The following is a 13,974-nucleotide window of genomic DNA, read 5'->3' on the forward strand; positions in this document are numbered from 1 at the left end:
GGAAACAACGACTCCTCCGTCACGAGAGGAGTTCTCACCCGGACACAGTGAACGTGTTGTGTGTTTTTGGCTGGATCCTGTCTTGGTTTTGAGAAGTGTTCCGTGTTTACGGGATTTGCAGATGATAATCGTCATATGAGCGCATCGAAGCGGAACTGGAGCGGATCGGGCTGTGTGCGCAGACAGACGGACTGCGGTCTGTCCGGGTCCGTCCGGACCGCGGCGGCTCTCTGAACCATGGACAACAAAAACCCAAACCCAGAGGTAACCATGCTGCGTTCGTGTTTCTGTTCTAGGTATCGTTTGTTTGGAATCAGTTTGTTTGACACTCTGTGTTGGTTCGCCGATGGCCGTAGAATGATCACTTTTGACATTTTCTTCATTATTTGTGCGCGACGATGACCGACCAAAAAAGACCGGATGTTGCAGCTTCTTATTCCGATCATTAGTTTCACTGTGAATATCTTGATGATGTGGCAGCTTCGTAATTTGTCTATTTTGCGCAAAAAAAAAAAGCACAGAAGAGAGCTTTTTCTATTTTTTATTGTGGAGTATGCGAGCAGTCGGGATCAACACGTCATTTCTTCGGACATTCTGCTTATTTTGGCGCAGATGTGGCGGTGCACTGTGCGCCACCCCCCGCTCGCTGCGTCTTTTGGTACAGCGGCAGAAAAAAGGCCTCATTGTTACGGCGCAGCTGGAACCGCTCCGTGCGCGATCCGTGCTTTTTTCCACGCACTCAACAGCGGCTTTTTTTTTTTTTTTTTTAATCGGCCCTAAAACAAGAGCTTGTGGTCACGCCACAGGGCGGGCCGCCTCCTGTCCAATAATTTATCTTCTAAATTAGTGGCTACACCGAAATGTTCTGCTGAATAAAGACTACACTGTAAAATAAAAAAAGTTGAGAAAACTTTCAAAAGAATCATAAACGCAAGCAGCTGCAGATGAATGTTCACTTCACTACTACCCACATGTGCTATGTGTGAAATAATATAATAGGGTGATTCTTTAACTATGGGCACTATTGGCCTTGTAAATGTAATTTCCACCACACCATTGCCTTACAATATAAAGGGCAACTGTTTGTTGTGATTTGGCGCTATATACATGTGCTCTGATGTCACTGTTTATCTCCATAGAAACTACCCAAACAATCTTTCATACAAACTGTTTAGGGACATTACAGTGTTGTGGTGGAAATTACAGCAGTAGTGTGGGACAACTACATTTTGTTTAAAAAAATCACAACAGTTGTATGACATTGAATACCCCAATTATGTTTTGATTATTTTACTGATATTTTATTCAGAGATATTTTAAAACATTAGAAAAAAATGTTTCTTTATCATTCATTTTTATCATTGAAGATCAAAAGTCTGGGTGTGGGACAAGCACAAAACAGCAATATTTGCATATAATGATGCTGAAAAAAGGTGAAAAAGTCATCATAGACTACTAGAACAAATTTCTTAACACACTTTCATTGTAAAGATAACTATAAAAGTGTGAAATTTCCCCTTTTTTCTGTTTTTCATACAATATGATCAAAGGACATAATAAATGCCCGTAGTCTAAGAATCACCCAATACTCATATAATATACCTTCCTGGGCTGAATGGACAGTCATTTTCAAAATCAGAAAACTTTTTTTTTTTTTTACAACTTTAGTCATGTTAAAGTTGTGTTATATTATTTTTACTTTGATTTTACTGAATAAGTCTTCAAGTGCAAGAAGAAAAATAAAAATAAACATAAAATTTAAAAAAATGAAAAGGGTATGCACAGAGCTCAAAAGAAAAAAAAAAATATAAGTATGTAGTAGCAAAAAAACGAGATTACCGTGGCTATTCGCACAGCGGCTGTGTCCATAACTCTCATTTCACTATTCGCACGGCAAGACTCTGGTGGCAAAACTTGGAACTACTAGTATAAACAAACATACTACATTCAAGATGTCATAACTCCTTTAATATTTTTCGATTTTGATTACTTTTTTATTCGGCCGTGTCCATAGCTCTCATTTCAGTATTCGCACGGCAAGACGCTGGTGGCAAAAGGCCAACCCTATTTGAATGACGGCCATGTCCATAACTCTCATTTAATGTAGTATGTTTGTTTATACAAGTAGTTCCAAGTTTTACCACAGTCTTACTGTCAGATAATTCAAAAACAATTCTGATGATGTAGTCTGTGATGCCGTGTGCTGACTTGGTGCACAGGCTGCGTCTGTTTTCCTCACTCCAGTGAAAAATCGCGTCAGAAATGTGTCCAGATTTTCATCCTAACTTCAAGGTCTTCATCCTAACAGCTCTTCGTGCCTCCAGAAGGTTCACTGCATAGTGGATTTGTTTTTGTGTGTGTGTGTGTGTGTGTTAGGCCCCATTAAAAAAAAAAAACAGTTTATCATCCCCGCCCACATGCCGAAATTGACCTGCATCCATCTATCCATCCATCCATCCATCCATCCATCCATCCATCGATTGATTGATTGATTGGCAAATTTCATTGACACTTTACAGCTTGTGCAAGAACCAGCACATCCGCTAAGTGGCGAGTGTGTTTTGGCCAAAGACGGTCATTGACAACCACACAGTTGCGCAGTGTCACTCACGCACAGTATGCATGTTTGTCACACTACTAACGTGCAGTACAGTGACTGTATTCAACGTGGACACAAGATTTATTTTAAAAATGTCTGATATTTTCAGTTCCTCACTTGGTGTGCCGGTGCTGTGTCGTTTTTCAGGTTTGAAATGATGTTGTATACGTGTTTCTAAGAGGAAAAAAAAAAATCCACCTGCCCTCACTTGTTTCTGATGTCAAGGATGATAAACTATTTTTTTATGCAACCTTAGAAGAATTAGCATCATCAGTTAGCTCATTCAAATCATCGTCCGTCAGCAAAACAAACTCTGCCATTTTTAACTAAACGCCATCCCCAGTGTGTGCATGCTCAGTTGTTGCAGCGTGCAATGGTACACAATGGATGGAACCAAATTTGCACGATAAGTGCAACACAACACAAGTGCGAGGAATAATCCATTACACATGACATACAAGCACCAATCAAATGACAAGGATCTACTCAGCTGTTATATAAAAACAAATATTTTACTCATTTCAAGTGTGGCATGTGACCTGGCTATTTGGTTCCAGTGGCATTCAAAGCTCTAACAGCAGATGGGTAGAAACTGTTTTTCAGTCTACTTGTACTTGCTTTAATGGCCCTGTACCGTCTGCCTGATGGCAGTAGCGCAAACAGAGAGTGGCCAGGGGGCAGAGGTGGGACGAAGTCACCAGCAAGTCACTCTCAAGTCATGAATCGCAAGTCAAGTCTCAAGTAATAATGACCACCAACTGTTTGCAAGCTGACTTGAGACTTGACTCTTGCCAATTCATGACTTGAAAATGACTTGACAGTGACTTTGTCCCACCTCTGCCAGGGTGAGATGATTCCTGTAGGATGGTGTTGGCTCTCCGGAGAAAGCCATGAAGGATTGGTGAGAAATGGTGCAACTGTTTGGTAAAGCAGTCTGGAGCAGACAGTTCTTAAAAACAAGACAAGTGAGGGAAGCCACCAAGACACTTATGATAACTATGAAGGAGCAAGCTTCTGTGGCTGGGACTGGAGAAACACTGCATACTGTCACTGTAGTGTGGGTTGTTCAATGGGATAATGAGTTGGGCTACTTATAATGTAGACTTGGTTCCTGTCTGTCATCACATTAACCAATGATTCTACACACATTTGTTAATGGTTAATTGTAAGTAAATGCTTATTATTGTATTAATATCGGTTGGTTGTGTATTACGAGTAACTGTGTTTAGTAATAATTTATTAATAGTGTTCATTGTCTTATAAATTATTACACATATTGATATAAATTATGAAATAAATAAAGCATGAACACCGGTTTATCATTCATCATAATTTATATACTGATGCCATTAATAAATGATAACTAAACACAATTCACTTATAAATCACTGTTCATCAATGATTATTACTGCATTAACTAACAAAACGTCAGCAAATGAGTGCTAAGCACACTTATTAACTCTTAATTACTTGTTAATGATTATTACTGTGTTACCTGAAGCCAGTCAATGGATCCTCACGGGAAAGTGTTATCGAACAGGAAATTCATTAGTGTGCAGTTTTGTGGCTGTCTGGGTTATTTTGCATCTGTGCACGGTGTCGGCAGGTGTTCCTGTGATGCTCGGGAGTGAGGAGGAGAGCAGCTGAGGAGGACATGGGTTGCACCTCTGCCAAGCAGGTGTCTGCTGTAGCCAACAGTGAGGACGGCCAGAGCAAAGCTTACAGCAACGGAGACGTGCACTGTGGTCAGACCACACACACACACACACAGACACAGACATGCATGCACTTTTACTGACCATGCTTTTTACAGTATTGGATCAGCTTGTTCTTTGTATCCTCCACTCACTTTATGTGCAACAGCAGAAGTAATAACTAAACTTTGCTAAGAGCAGGCGTTAAACTGCTGTCGTGTCCGATTTAAAAGTAGGTCGGCCTCGTCTTCCCTTCTCCACCGGGAACTGAAAATAAAAACACTTTTCGTGACTGCTTCTGTGATTGCAGCCAAAAACAAAACAGTACACCATTTTTCCTTGTGAAGTTATGTTGTGTATATATCGCACAACGGGACCGGCTGTCCCCATAAGTGGTCAAATCCCACAATATCACGCAGGGTTCAAACGAGACTGCAGTGTCCTATTCTTTTAACTTCATGCTTGGTTTGTGCTCTGATCTGTACTGTCACCTGTGGGTTCTTATATGTAGACAGGTGTGTGCCTTTCCAAATCATGTCCAATCAACTGGATTTACACTAGGTGGACTCCAATTAAGCTGTAGAAACACCTCATGGATGATCAGTGGAAACAGGATGCACATGAGCTCAATTTTGAGCTTCACGGCAAAAGCTGTGAATATTTATGTAAATGGGATTTCTTTGTTCTTTATTTTTTAATAAAATTTGCAAAAATCTCAAAATATTTTTTTACAGTGTCATTATGAGGTATTGTGTGTAGAAGTTTGAGGGAAAAAAATGAATTTCATCTGTTTTGGAATAGACCTTAACATGACAAAATGTGGAAAAAGTGAAGCACTGTGAATACTTTCCAGATGCACTGTAATGGGTGGGAATTTGAAATGAGTCGGTGGTCACAGACACAGCAAATCATGTCACCCCTCCCCTGGTAAAGATTTGGAAAAATTGGTGCCATTTCATGGCTTCTGGTGCATTTTGAGTCTCATTTTGTTGCCTTTGTTCACATTATTTTAGTAGTACTTGAACTACATCCAATAATAATAACCATGTAACTGTGTTTCAGTTCAACACTCCCTCCTCTCTCTCTCTTTCACAAACTCACTCAGTCACATACACTATTAACGTAATCTGTTTGATGAGACGAATATAAGTTGTCCATGCTGGCATGAGTGTGTTATTATTACTCTGTTAGGCTAATGTAGTTGAACCATGGAAATATTTTAAAACTCACCGTTTGATGAAGTTGTCTAGCCATGTTAACAGGTGTTGCCCAGTTAACAGCACAGCTTAAAGCACAAATGTTTGCTAACACAGTAGCTTACCTAGCGTTACCTTGATAGCTAACATTATTGTAGTGTAGTTTGTCGGCTACTTGTTTTGAATTCGGTCTGTGAGAGTCACTTCAAAGAAAGCTTCATGTCACAACAGCTAAATATTAAATATCAACATTACCTTGATATTTGTTATCAATTGATAAGTAGGTATTGTAGCTTAATTTGTCTGTAAAACTTCAATTCACAATTCAAAGCACACACTTTGAGGATTCAGAAGTGCTTTCCACAACACCCTTTGCTTAGAATTTTGTGATGTTTTGTGATGTTTGCAAAAGTCCACAAAGAAACAAGTAGCTGTAATAAGGGAAACAATCATTTTTCAGGAACTTAAGGCCAGAGAGGAGCAATGATGGCAGTCAGAGACACACAGAGAGTGAGGCTGCTGTGTGCGCACACACTGAACAAAATCAGAGAATTATTATTACTATTTTTTTTTTTTTTTTAGATGTTAGCTATAATAGTCGGCGGCTTTATGTGGTGTACTTGGTGACTCCGTCAGCCGCCGCCATTACAGAACACACTGGCTGTAAGACTGAAGGAGAAAAGAAGAGGAATCAGTGGTTTCTCCTGACAGCATGATGTAATATCCAACCTCACCAATAGATGGCACCAAACCTCACACACTGCAGCTTTAAGGAGTATACACTATAATATGATGCTGTTAAATATTACGTTCTTAAAGCAGTGTGCACGTAGGCTCATTTCATGCCTGCAGTTTTTGTGTAAGCCTTAATTTTGGTTCTGGTTCATGACATAATTGACGATCCTATATATTGGAGAGTAATGTCAAATTTTACAGTGCTGTGAGAGAGGCTGTGCATGTGTGAGACATTAGAGGGGAGTCGGGGGCGGCTCATGTGTTTGCCCCTTGCCAGCCATTGTTGAGAAAGGATTTAGTCTGCAGCATGACAACTCATGCATATAATTACATTGCCAAATTCTGTGAGAACCATTAACGCGGGGGATTTTGCGGGTCCGAGTGGCTGAGAGTGCGTGCTCCTCTGCACTGTTGCTGTGGAGTATTAATCGGCGATGTGCTGCTCTGTCTCCCACTCTGTCACAGATGAGTACAAGATGAAAGCGGTGGAGACCGTCAAGTACATCAGCGGAGAAGGAGGAGGTGTGGACAAGCAAGACAACACAGTGAGTGACTTTTTTTTTTTCATGTATTAAATGTTATGTGCATGTTGTACTGTGTATACACACACCCACACACACAGAATAATCAAAATGGGCCATGAGATAAATTTTGCCTGTGACAGTTTGCCCTTGTAATCTGCTGTATGTTAATCAGACTGCAACCATCGATGCTTGATAAATGAAGCCAATGCAGAATAGCCAAATCGTGCAGTTTCTTGAATGGCCACTGGAGGCTGGTTCTCAAAGCGAGTCACTGCCCATAGACCTTTATGTTAAAATATCCAACTTTACAGCAGAAATAAAAGGGTGATTCTTAGACTACGGGCACTTATTATGTCCTTTGATCATATTGTATGAAAAAAAGAAAAAGGGGAAATTTCACACTTTTATAGTTATCTTTACAATGAAAGTGTGTTAAGAAATTTGTTCTAGTAGTCTATGATGACTTTTTCACCTTTTTTCAGCATCATTATATGCAAATATTGCCGTTTTGTGCTTGTCCCACACCCAGACTTTTGATCTTCAATGATAAAAATGAATGGTAAAGAAACGTTTTTTCTAATGTTTTTAAATATCTCTGAATAAAATATCAGTAAAATAATCAAAACATAATTGGAGTATTCAATGTCATACAACTGTTGTGATTTTTTTAAACAAAATGTAGTTGTCCCACACTATTGCCGTAATTTCCACCACAACACTGTAATGTCCCTTTAAACAGTTTGTATGAAAGATTGTTTGGGTAGTTTCTATGGAGATAAACAGTGACATCAGAGCACATGTATATAGCGCCAAATCACAACAAACAGTTGCCCCAAGGCACTTTATATTGTAAGGCAATGGTGTGGTGGAAATTACATTTACAAGGCCAATAGTGCCCGTAGTTAAAGAATCACCCAAAAATGTTTACAGCCTGTTACAAAAAATGGCTTTCATTTTTATAGCTAATTTACATATTCATGACAGCTGTATCAGGGTCAGTTTTTATATAACTCACCAGTTAATGCTATTTTAAGTCATAAAGTTTAGACTAATTAGGGGCGTGGTGGGCGAGTGGGCCCTCTTCTTCACCTTGGCAGTGTCTAACGTCTGAAACACGCTGCCCGTGTCACCTGTGGCAGTCACACTTTTGTGTGTGTGTGTGTGAATTTACATTGGGCTGTGTTTCAGATGCATTTGTGTTGAGTTGCTGTTCAAAGTTACCAGATTATTTGTCTTTGATAACGCCTGTTATTATATGGGTACGATGCTACGCGCACTCTGATTGGCTGATTTCCGGTCTGATGTTTTCCCTTGTCAGACCATTACCATGACGATCGGTCTGGATCGCATGTGAGATTTGCAACTTTGTTTACAATTTTCATGGTGCGAAATAAAACAAAACAAAAAGCGAACAAAAAAAATGGAGGAATTAACAGCAAACGAGCTCGAAGTGGACATGCAAAGACCAACAAGATGAAAACACATCTCTGAACAGTCAAGAACAAATTGAAAAACTTTGTTACAAATCAGAAAACTAAAAACACAATTAGAAAAACCAAGTCGGACATGAACATACGCCATAAATATCTAAACAGCATCGGAAAAAACACACAGATTGAAAGCTTACCAGCTAACGACCGGGCCATTTTTTTGCAAGTTCTTTATGGAGGTGAAGAAAGCGAATGGGTCGGACTATGAGCCCAACACCGGTGATACCAGAAGTTTGCATGTTTATTTATTTATATATATATATATATATATATATATATATATATAAATACACTTACATATATAAACATGAAATTATAATGATAAAAGGAAAAGAAACACAATATGAACATACTGTGCAGGGGAGAGGTAGAAGCCAAAGAGGCTTATCAAAGACCCACTCCCAAATCTTTTTATAATATAAACTTTATATAATATATAAACTTTATATAATAGCCATATAATAAATGAATTATTAACCTCGCTTGCTTGGTTAATAATCCTTTATTATTCCACACTGCATCTTTTGTGGCCTTTTTTATTTTGTTTTTGATGGTATTTTTACGGGGCACAGGATATAGTAGGTGTATCCTTCACAGCCCGAAAAATCCCAAGAATCATTGCATGATTCTGACCACCCGCCTCCCAACACCAAATGGTTACTACATTTAAAGAAAAAAAAAGCCAAGGATAGTTTAAGGCTCTATATGTACAATTGTAAATCTCTAATGTCTATAAGTAAAATATCAGTAAGTATTGAAAAATGTATACAAAACTATGGGTTCTACCTGCTGTGCTATCTTGCCACATGCACCAGTGCTCTGTGGGCTAGACCATCTCATTTCAAAACAGCTGGTTCATCCTCTGCTGTCTCAGAAGGCCAGATCTTTGTAGAACACAACCTTCGAATGATGTGGCCAAATAACTGAGACACAGCCATAGACTCACCATCATCTTTTCCTTTAGACTAGTTTTATAATCCAGATCTTGTGTGTTGTGGAGCTCCATTTAAGTTTAGTTGTAAAAGTAAAGAACAGAAAGTGAGTTCTTGTCACCAAATAACAGTCGTGACTTTTTCAGTCACTGAAATGCTTTTTAAAAAGTTCTTTTTCTCATTTTCATGTCGGCAACTTCTTTCTCAGTCATAGAAAGTCCAGTAAAAGGTGTTAATCATTTCATGTTGCCAGTACAATGTTGCAATGACTGTCTATAGATCATTTTATTGTTTGTTTTAGTTACATGCTGCTCGCGGCAAGCATGAAAAGTAGGCATCAGGTCTGTACTCTAGAGGTGTGCATCAGCCTCGACGTAACACATTCACCTGGGAAGCTGCCCCACGAGGGCAGATTGTAATCTACCATGGCTGCCTAAGTAAAAATCAACACATCACACAGTGTGTGTGTTTCAGGCCTCATTCAGCCTAATCTGTGCCAACACATAAATGGATACAGAGGTGGACCATAGACAAGAATGGCATAACCTAGGCGGGATGAATGCAGCCTGAATAAGCCACTTATCATAGTTAGAAAACAAGTTAAAACTAACAGGCTAACTTGTTTTATTAAGGCATATTGTTTGGTGGTTTTCATAATGAGTGGCATGAGAGTTGATGTTAAAAATTAAGACTGACATATTGCATCAGTAACCATGGCATCACCCGTAGAGCTAACGTCATAAAGCTTATTCATCTCTGCTAATTAGGGCTAACATAATAATAATAACAATAATAATAGTAAAGTAAGTCCCTTCGGCTGCTCCCTTGTTTGCACTTGGGGTCGCCACAGCAAATCCAAGGTGGATCTGCATGTTGAATTGGCACAAGTTTTACGCCGGATGCCCTTCCTGACGCAACTCCACATTACATGGAGAAATGTGGCAGGGGTGGGACTTGAACTCGGAATCTTCTGAACTGAAACCAAGCGCATTAACCACTTGGCCACCACCCCCTAATAACAATAATAATACTGAAATTTTCCTCATTGGAAATACTGGAGCACCAACTTCTTAGATGGTCCCTTCATACAATTATCCACACAACAAACTATATTATCTAAGATATTTGCAATAAAATGCTCAGACAGAACAGTTGAGCCCACAGCAGCTAGCAGCTACTGATAACAGGTAGCCATCTTGAGCTGGGGCACTAGTTGTTTCTCAAAGAAACGACACCCCTAATTATTGATAACTTTAATCGCTTAAAATGGCTTAAATGGTTAATTATATAAACTCCGTACCCCCCACGGAGTATGGATGTAAAATAACCGCTTTGACTAATGCGGGCACATTTACATTTTATGTTTATTAATGGGCATAATGACAAATAAACCCATACAAGTACAATTATGATGAATGTGGAAAGTAGCTCCAGAGACCAAACCTATTCTTTGTACCGGTCTGTAAACCTGTTTGTTTGTACTGTAAAGGTGGACGTCTAGATTTAATTGTATGTTATTATTACTGCTGTCCTCCAGGAGAACTGTGCTGTACTTGATAAAGGTCAACACATGGATGAAACGGGGTCAAATGGAAATGGCAAGATCCTGTAAGTGCTAAAACTGAGCCTGTGTTTTATGTGTGCACACTCCTAAATCTTCATTGTGCAGCACCGATGGCATTTAAGGTCAAACCTACTCTTTTTTTTTCTTTTTTTCTTTTTAATAGGAGCATCCACTCGTCTGAGAGCCAGCAGGAATTCTTCAGGATGCTGGATGAGAAAATTGAAAAGGTAAGGAAGCACTGTCTTTTTTTTCTTTTTCTTTTCTTTTCAGAGTTTTGCTCAAAAAGGAAAAAAAAAAAAAACTGCTGCAAAATAACATTGGAGGTTAATCCTATCAGTGCAGCAAATCTGCAGCAACTGAGGACACAGCAGAGGACATAGTGATGCTATAAAACCTCCGTCATATCCAGCAGATGTGAACAGTGCCTGAACGTGTCACACTGTTCGTATGACACTTTTTTTGCAACTGCAAAACTTCAGAAAGAATCTCTGTATCCTGTGTTCTTTTGTAATTTTTTTAATATGTGCTTCCTGCCTTTGGTACGTGAGTTATGGTATAACAGCAGGATATAATCTGCATTTAGTTTTGGATTAGTACATGCAGACAGCAGTCCTAAAGGTGAGAGACAAAATAAAAAAACACACACAATGGGTGCTGCACTTGCATAGAATTATGTTTCTTGTGGCTCATGGTTTGATCTTGCATGTGTGCTGAACATTTGTTCAGAGTACTGAGGTGAGAAAAAGCTCTCACTCTTTGATCCTGATGGACTGAGTGTGAAATTTACTGTTCCCATATGTTATATCAACCAAACAAGCTGTGTTTATGCTGCGTTTACACATAACGACGACAAGTCACATATGCCACGAAGTATACATTGTTGGCCGCTGATCACAAATATGATAATTTGAGTCAGAGGCATCAGGTGTCCTCAGGAATTGCTGCAACCTGTTACCACGCATTACAATTAATGGAACGTGTTGCTGGTGAATTATCAGGCACCATTACACACCGTCAAGAATAATGTTCTGCGTTGTTGCGTGCTATCACGCGTAACAGCGTGTCGTTAAGTTCTGTCACTTTGTGAATGAGGCGAATCGTCTCCACACACACCCATATTCATTCATCAGCTGCTGAACAATTCAGATTGCTTCAGGTTGCTCCTCAAAATTCACACCAGAAGAACTTTGTGATTGCATGCTTAGTTGGGCTCTGTGCCATGGAGTGGCGCAGAGAGGACGAGGAGACAGAGAGCCAGATGTGTGGCTCCACACGCCTCTTGTCTCACGTCTTTTCCCAAACATCAGGCACAGCAGCAGGTAGAACACCTGCAGGAGCGCGCTGAGGAGCACTGGAACAAAACTTTTAGTCGACTTGGCGTTGCTGTCCTTCAGCATACTGCAGCAGTGAAACTGAATGCGGTGCAGCAGGGTTTAATTGTGTGCGTGTCAGAGAAGAACGCTGTCACATTCTGTTAAGGATCAAGACGGATCAACACGCTCAGTTGCGATCCTCCATGACATGAGGCGAAATGAGGGTGGTGCGTGACATTCATGGAAGATTTTTTGACAGTCATAAACATACTCCACAAAAATCACGAATATCACACACCAGCCTATTAAGAAACCTATTCAGATGTGTTAAGTCACATTAAGAATGTCAGAAATGTACTTTTGTGTCCTGCTGTCTGCCATCTTACTGTATGGTTGTGAGGGTTGGATGCTAACCACTGATCTAAAGCAACGACTGGATGTCTTTAGTACTAGGTCTCTTCAGAGGATCCTTGGGTACAGCTGGAATGACTTTGTGTCAAACAGTTACTTAGGGAGACTCTGAGGAGTATCTCCTACTTTGTGAGGTATCAACAATTATGACATTTTGCACGTGTTGTGTTTTTCTGCATATGATCCAGCACACAGGTGCCTCAGTGTTGAGGACCCAGAAGCTGGAGAAAGCCAAGCCAGATGGTTTCTACTGTAGATAGATGATTACTTTTGAGAGGTGGAGATGTCTGTCTGGGTGGTTGCTATTCAGGGCCCATGGTGGTTCTGTAGTGTAGTGGATGTGGTGATGTACCAGTGAATGTTCCCAGACCTGACATGACCTATGTATGTAAGGCTTTGAAGTTACTGTCAGTTTCTTTCTTTTCCCCAAGTCTGTGTCTGGTGGGCTTCTTGTTCCAAGTCCAAAACAATTAATTGAAAACAGCAAAACTACATTTTTTGTTCTGTTTACAGGGCCGTGACTACTGCTCAGAGGAGGACGACATGACATAACACTGTGGGCAAGTCACTACCACAAGCTGTCATTCCAGGGTGACCGATGAACCGTGCTATGTGACACCATGCCAGACTGGGTGGATGGTCTTCATTTGACTGTTTACTGCACTACATACCTGCGAAGAATGGATGACTTGAGTTGCTCGTTCTGCCCACAGCTCAGTTCCTGCTTGTCAGATCACCTCCCCAGTAAAACTCCCACCAAAATCCAAAAACATTGAATGGTTTACGAGCTTCTGTGGTCCCCTAAAAGCTTCACTTTATGAATCGCACATGAATATTTTGTTGGGAATCCATTTGGATAAACCCTGAACGATCAGCAGATACAGGAGTGCTCCTGTGGACACAGAATCTGCGAAGTTCTGATGATCCCATCCCTGACCTAAGGAGTTGGAGACTTCCTGCATTCCAGTGAACAGTATGAACTTCTTTTTTTTACGGACCGTTGGCCAGTACCGTGTTCGTCCGTCCATGTCTGTTTATGGTTTATCACGTTGAATACGGCTCAGGGTTGAAGTGTTGTAATCACTGTATCATGCCGTCCATGTTGTAAAGACACCTGCTGCACCATTAAAGCGTCTCCCGTGCACTGGCACAGCAGCAAGTTCCCAATGCCCCACGCTTCACTGTTCTGTTCGTTAGATTCACCCGACGTATCGGACTCCACAAAGCCACACAAGTCTGTCATCTTAATGTGTGTAGGTTTTTATTGCTACAAAAATAAAGTGTTTTATGTACCACAACTACGCAGTTCACATTGTGTTGCTTTAAAGACAAAAGGTGCAAATGCACATCATGCAAAATACGCTGCCTTGAAAAAGTATTCAACCCCTTGAGATATTACACATTTTCATTTGTTTATGCCATTTCAAATAGAAGGTAATTCAGGCTTCTGGATATTAAAATTTTTTAAGTTATCCTTCAATTCTAACTAAATCTCAACAATTTGATATAAATTAAA

At 40.1% G+C, this 13,974-nt stretch overlaps 1 protein-coding gene across 1 annotated transcript; it reads left to right on the plus strand.

Annotated features, from left to right (window-relative positions):
- The first annotated feature begins 77 nt into the window (after positions 1 to 77).
- On the plus strand, positions 78 to 13,757 carry LOC117521561 (uncharacterized protein C1orf21 homolog). The gene is made up of 6 exons (XM_034182889.1): positions 78 to 264; positions 4,206 to 4,344; positions 6,690 to 6,769; positions 10,708 to 10,778; positions 10,898 to 10,961; positions 12,972 to 13,757. The coding sequence occupies exons 2-6, from the start codon at positions 4,254 to 4,256 to the stop codon at positions 13,008 to 13,010; spliced, it is 345 nt and encodes a 114-aa protein (XP_034038780.1). The 5' UTR covers positions 78 to 264; positions 4,206 to 4,253; the 3' UTR covers positions 13,011 to 13,757.
- The last annotated feature ends 217 nt before the right edge of the window (positions 13,758 to 13,974 follow it).

This window comes from Thalassophryne amazonica, chromosome 12, assembly GCF_902500255.1.
Source record: "Thalassophryne amazonica chromosome 12, fThaAma1.1, whole genome shotgun sequence".
In the NCBI taxonomy this organism is placed as follows: Eukaryota; Metazoa; Chordata; class Actinopteri; order Batrachoidiformes; family Batrachoididae; genus Thalassophryne; species Thalassophryne amazonica.

Bases quoted from the DNA above. Each gene is read 5' to 3' on its own strand.
- LOC117521561 (XM_034182889.1), top strand. From the start codon at position 4,254: ATGGGTTGCACCTCTGCCAAGCAGGTGTCTGCTGTAGCCAACAGTGAG. The intron at 10,779-10,897 runs GTAAGTGCTAAA...TCTTTTTAATAG, and splicing joins AATGGAAATGGCAAGATCCT to GAGCATCCACTCGTCTGAGA. The intron at 10,962-12,971 runs GTAAGGAAGCAC...TTCTGTTTACAG, and splicing joins TGGATGAGAAAATTGAAAAG to GGCCGTGACTACTGCTCAGA.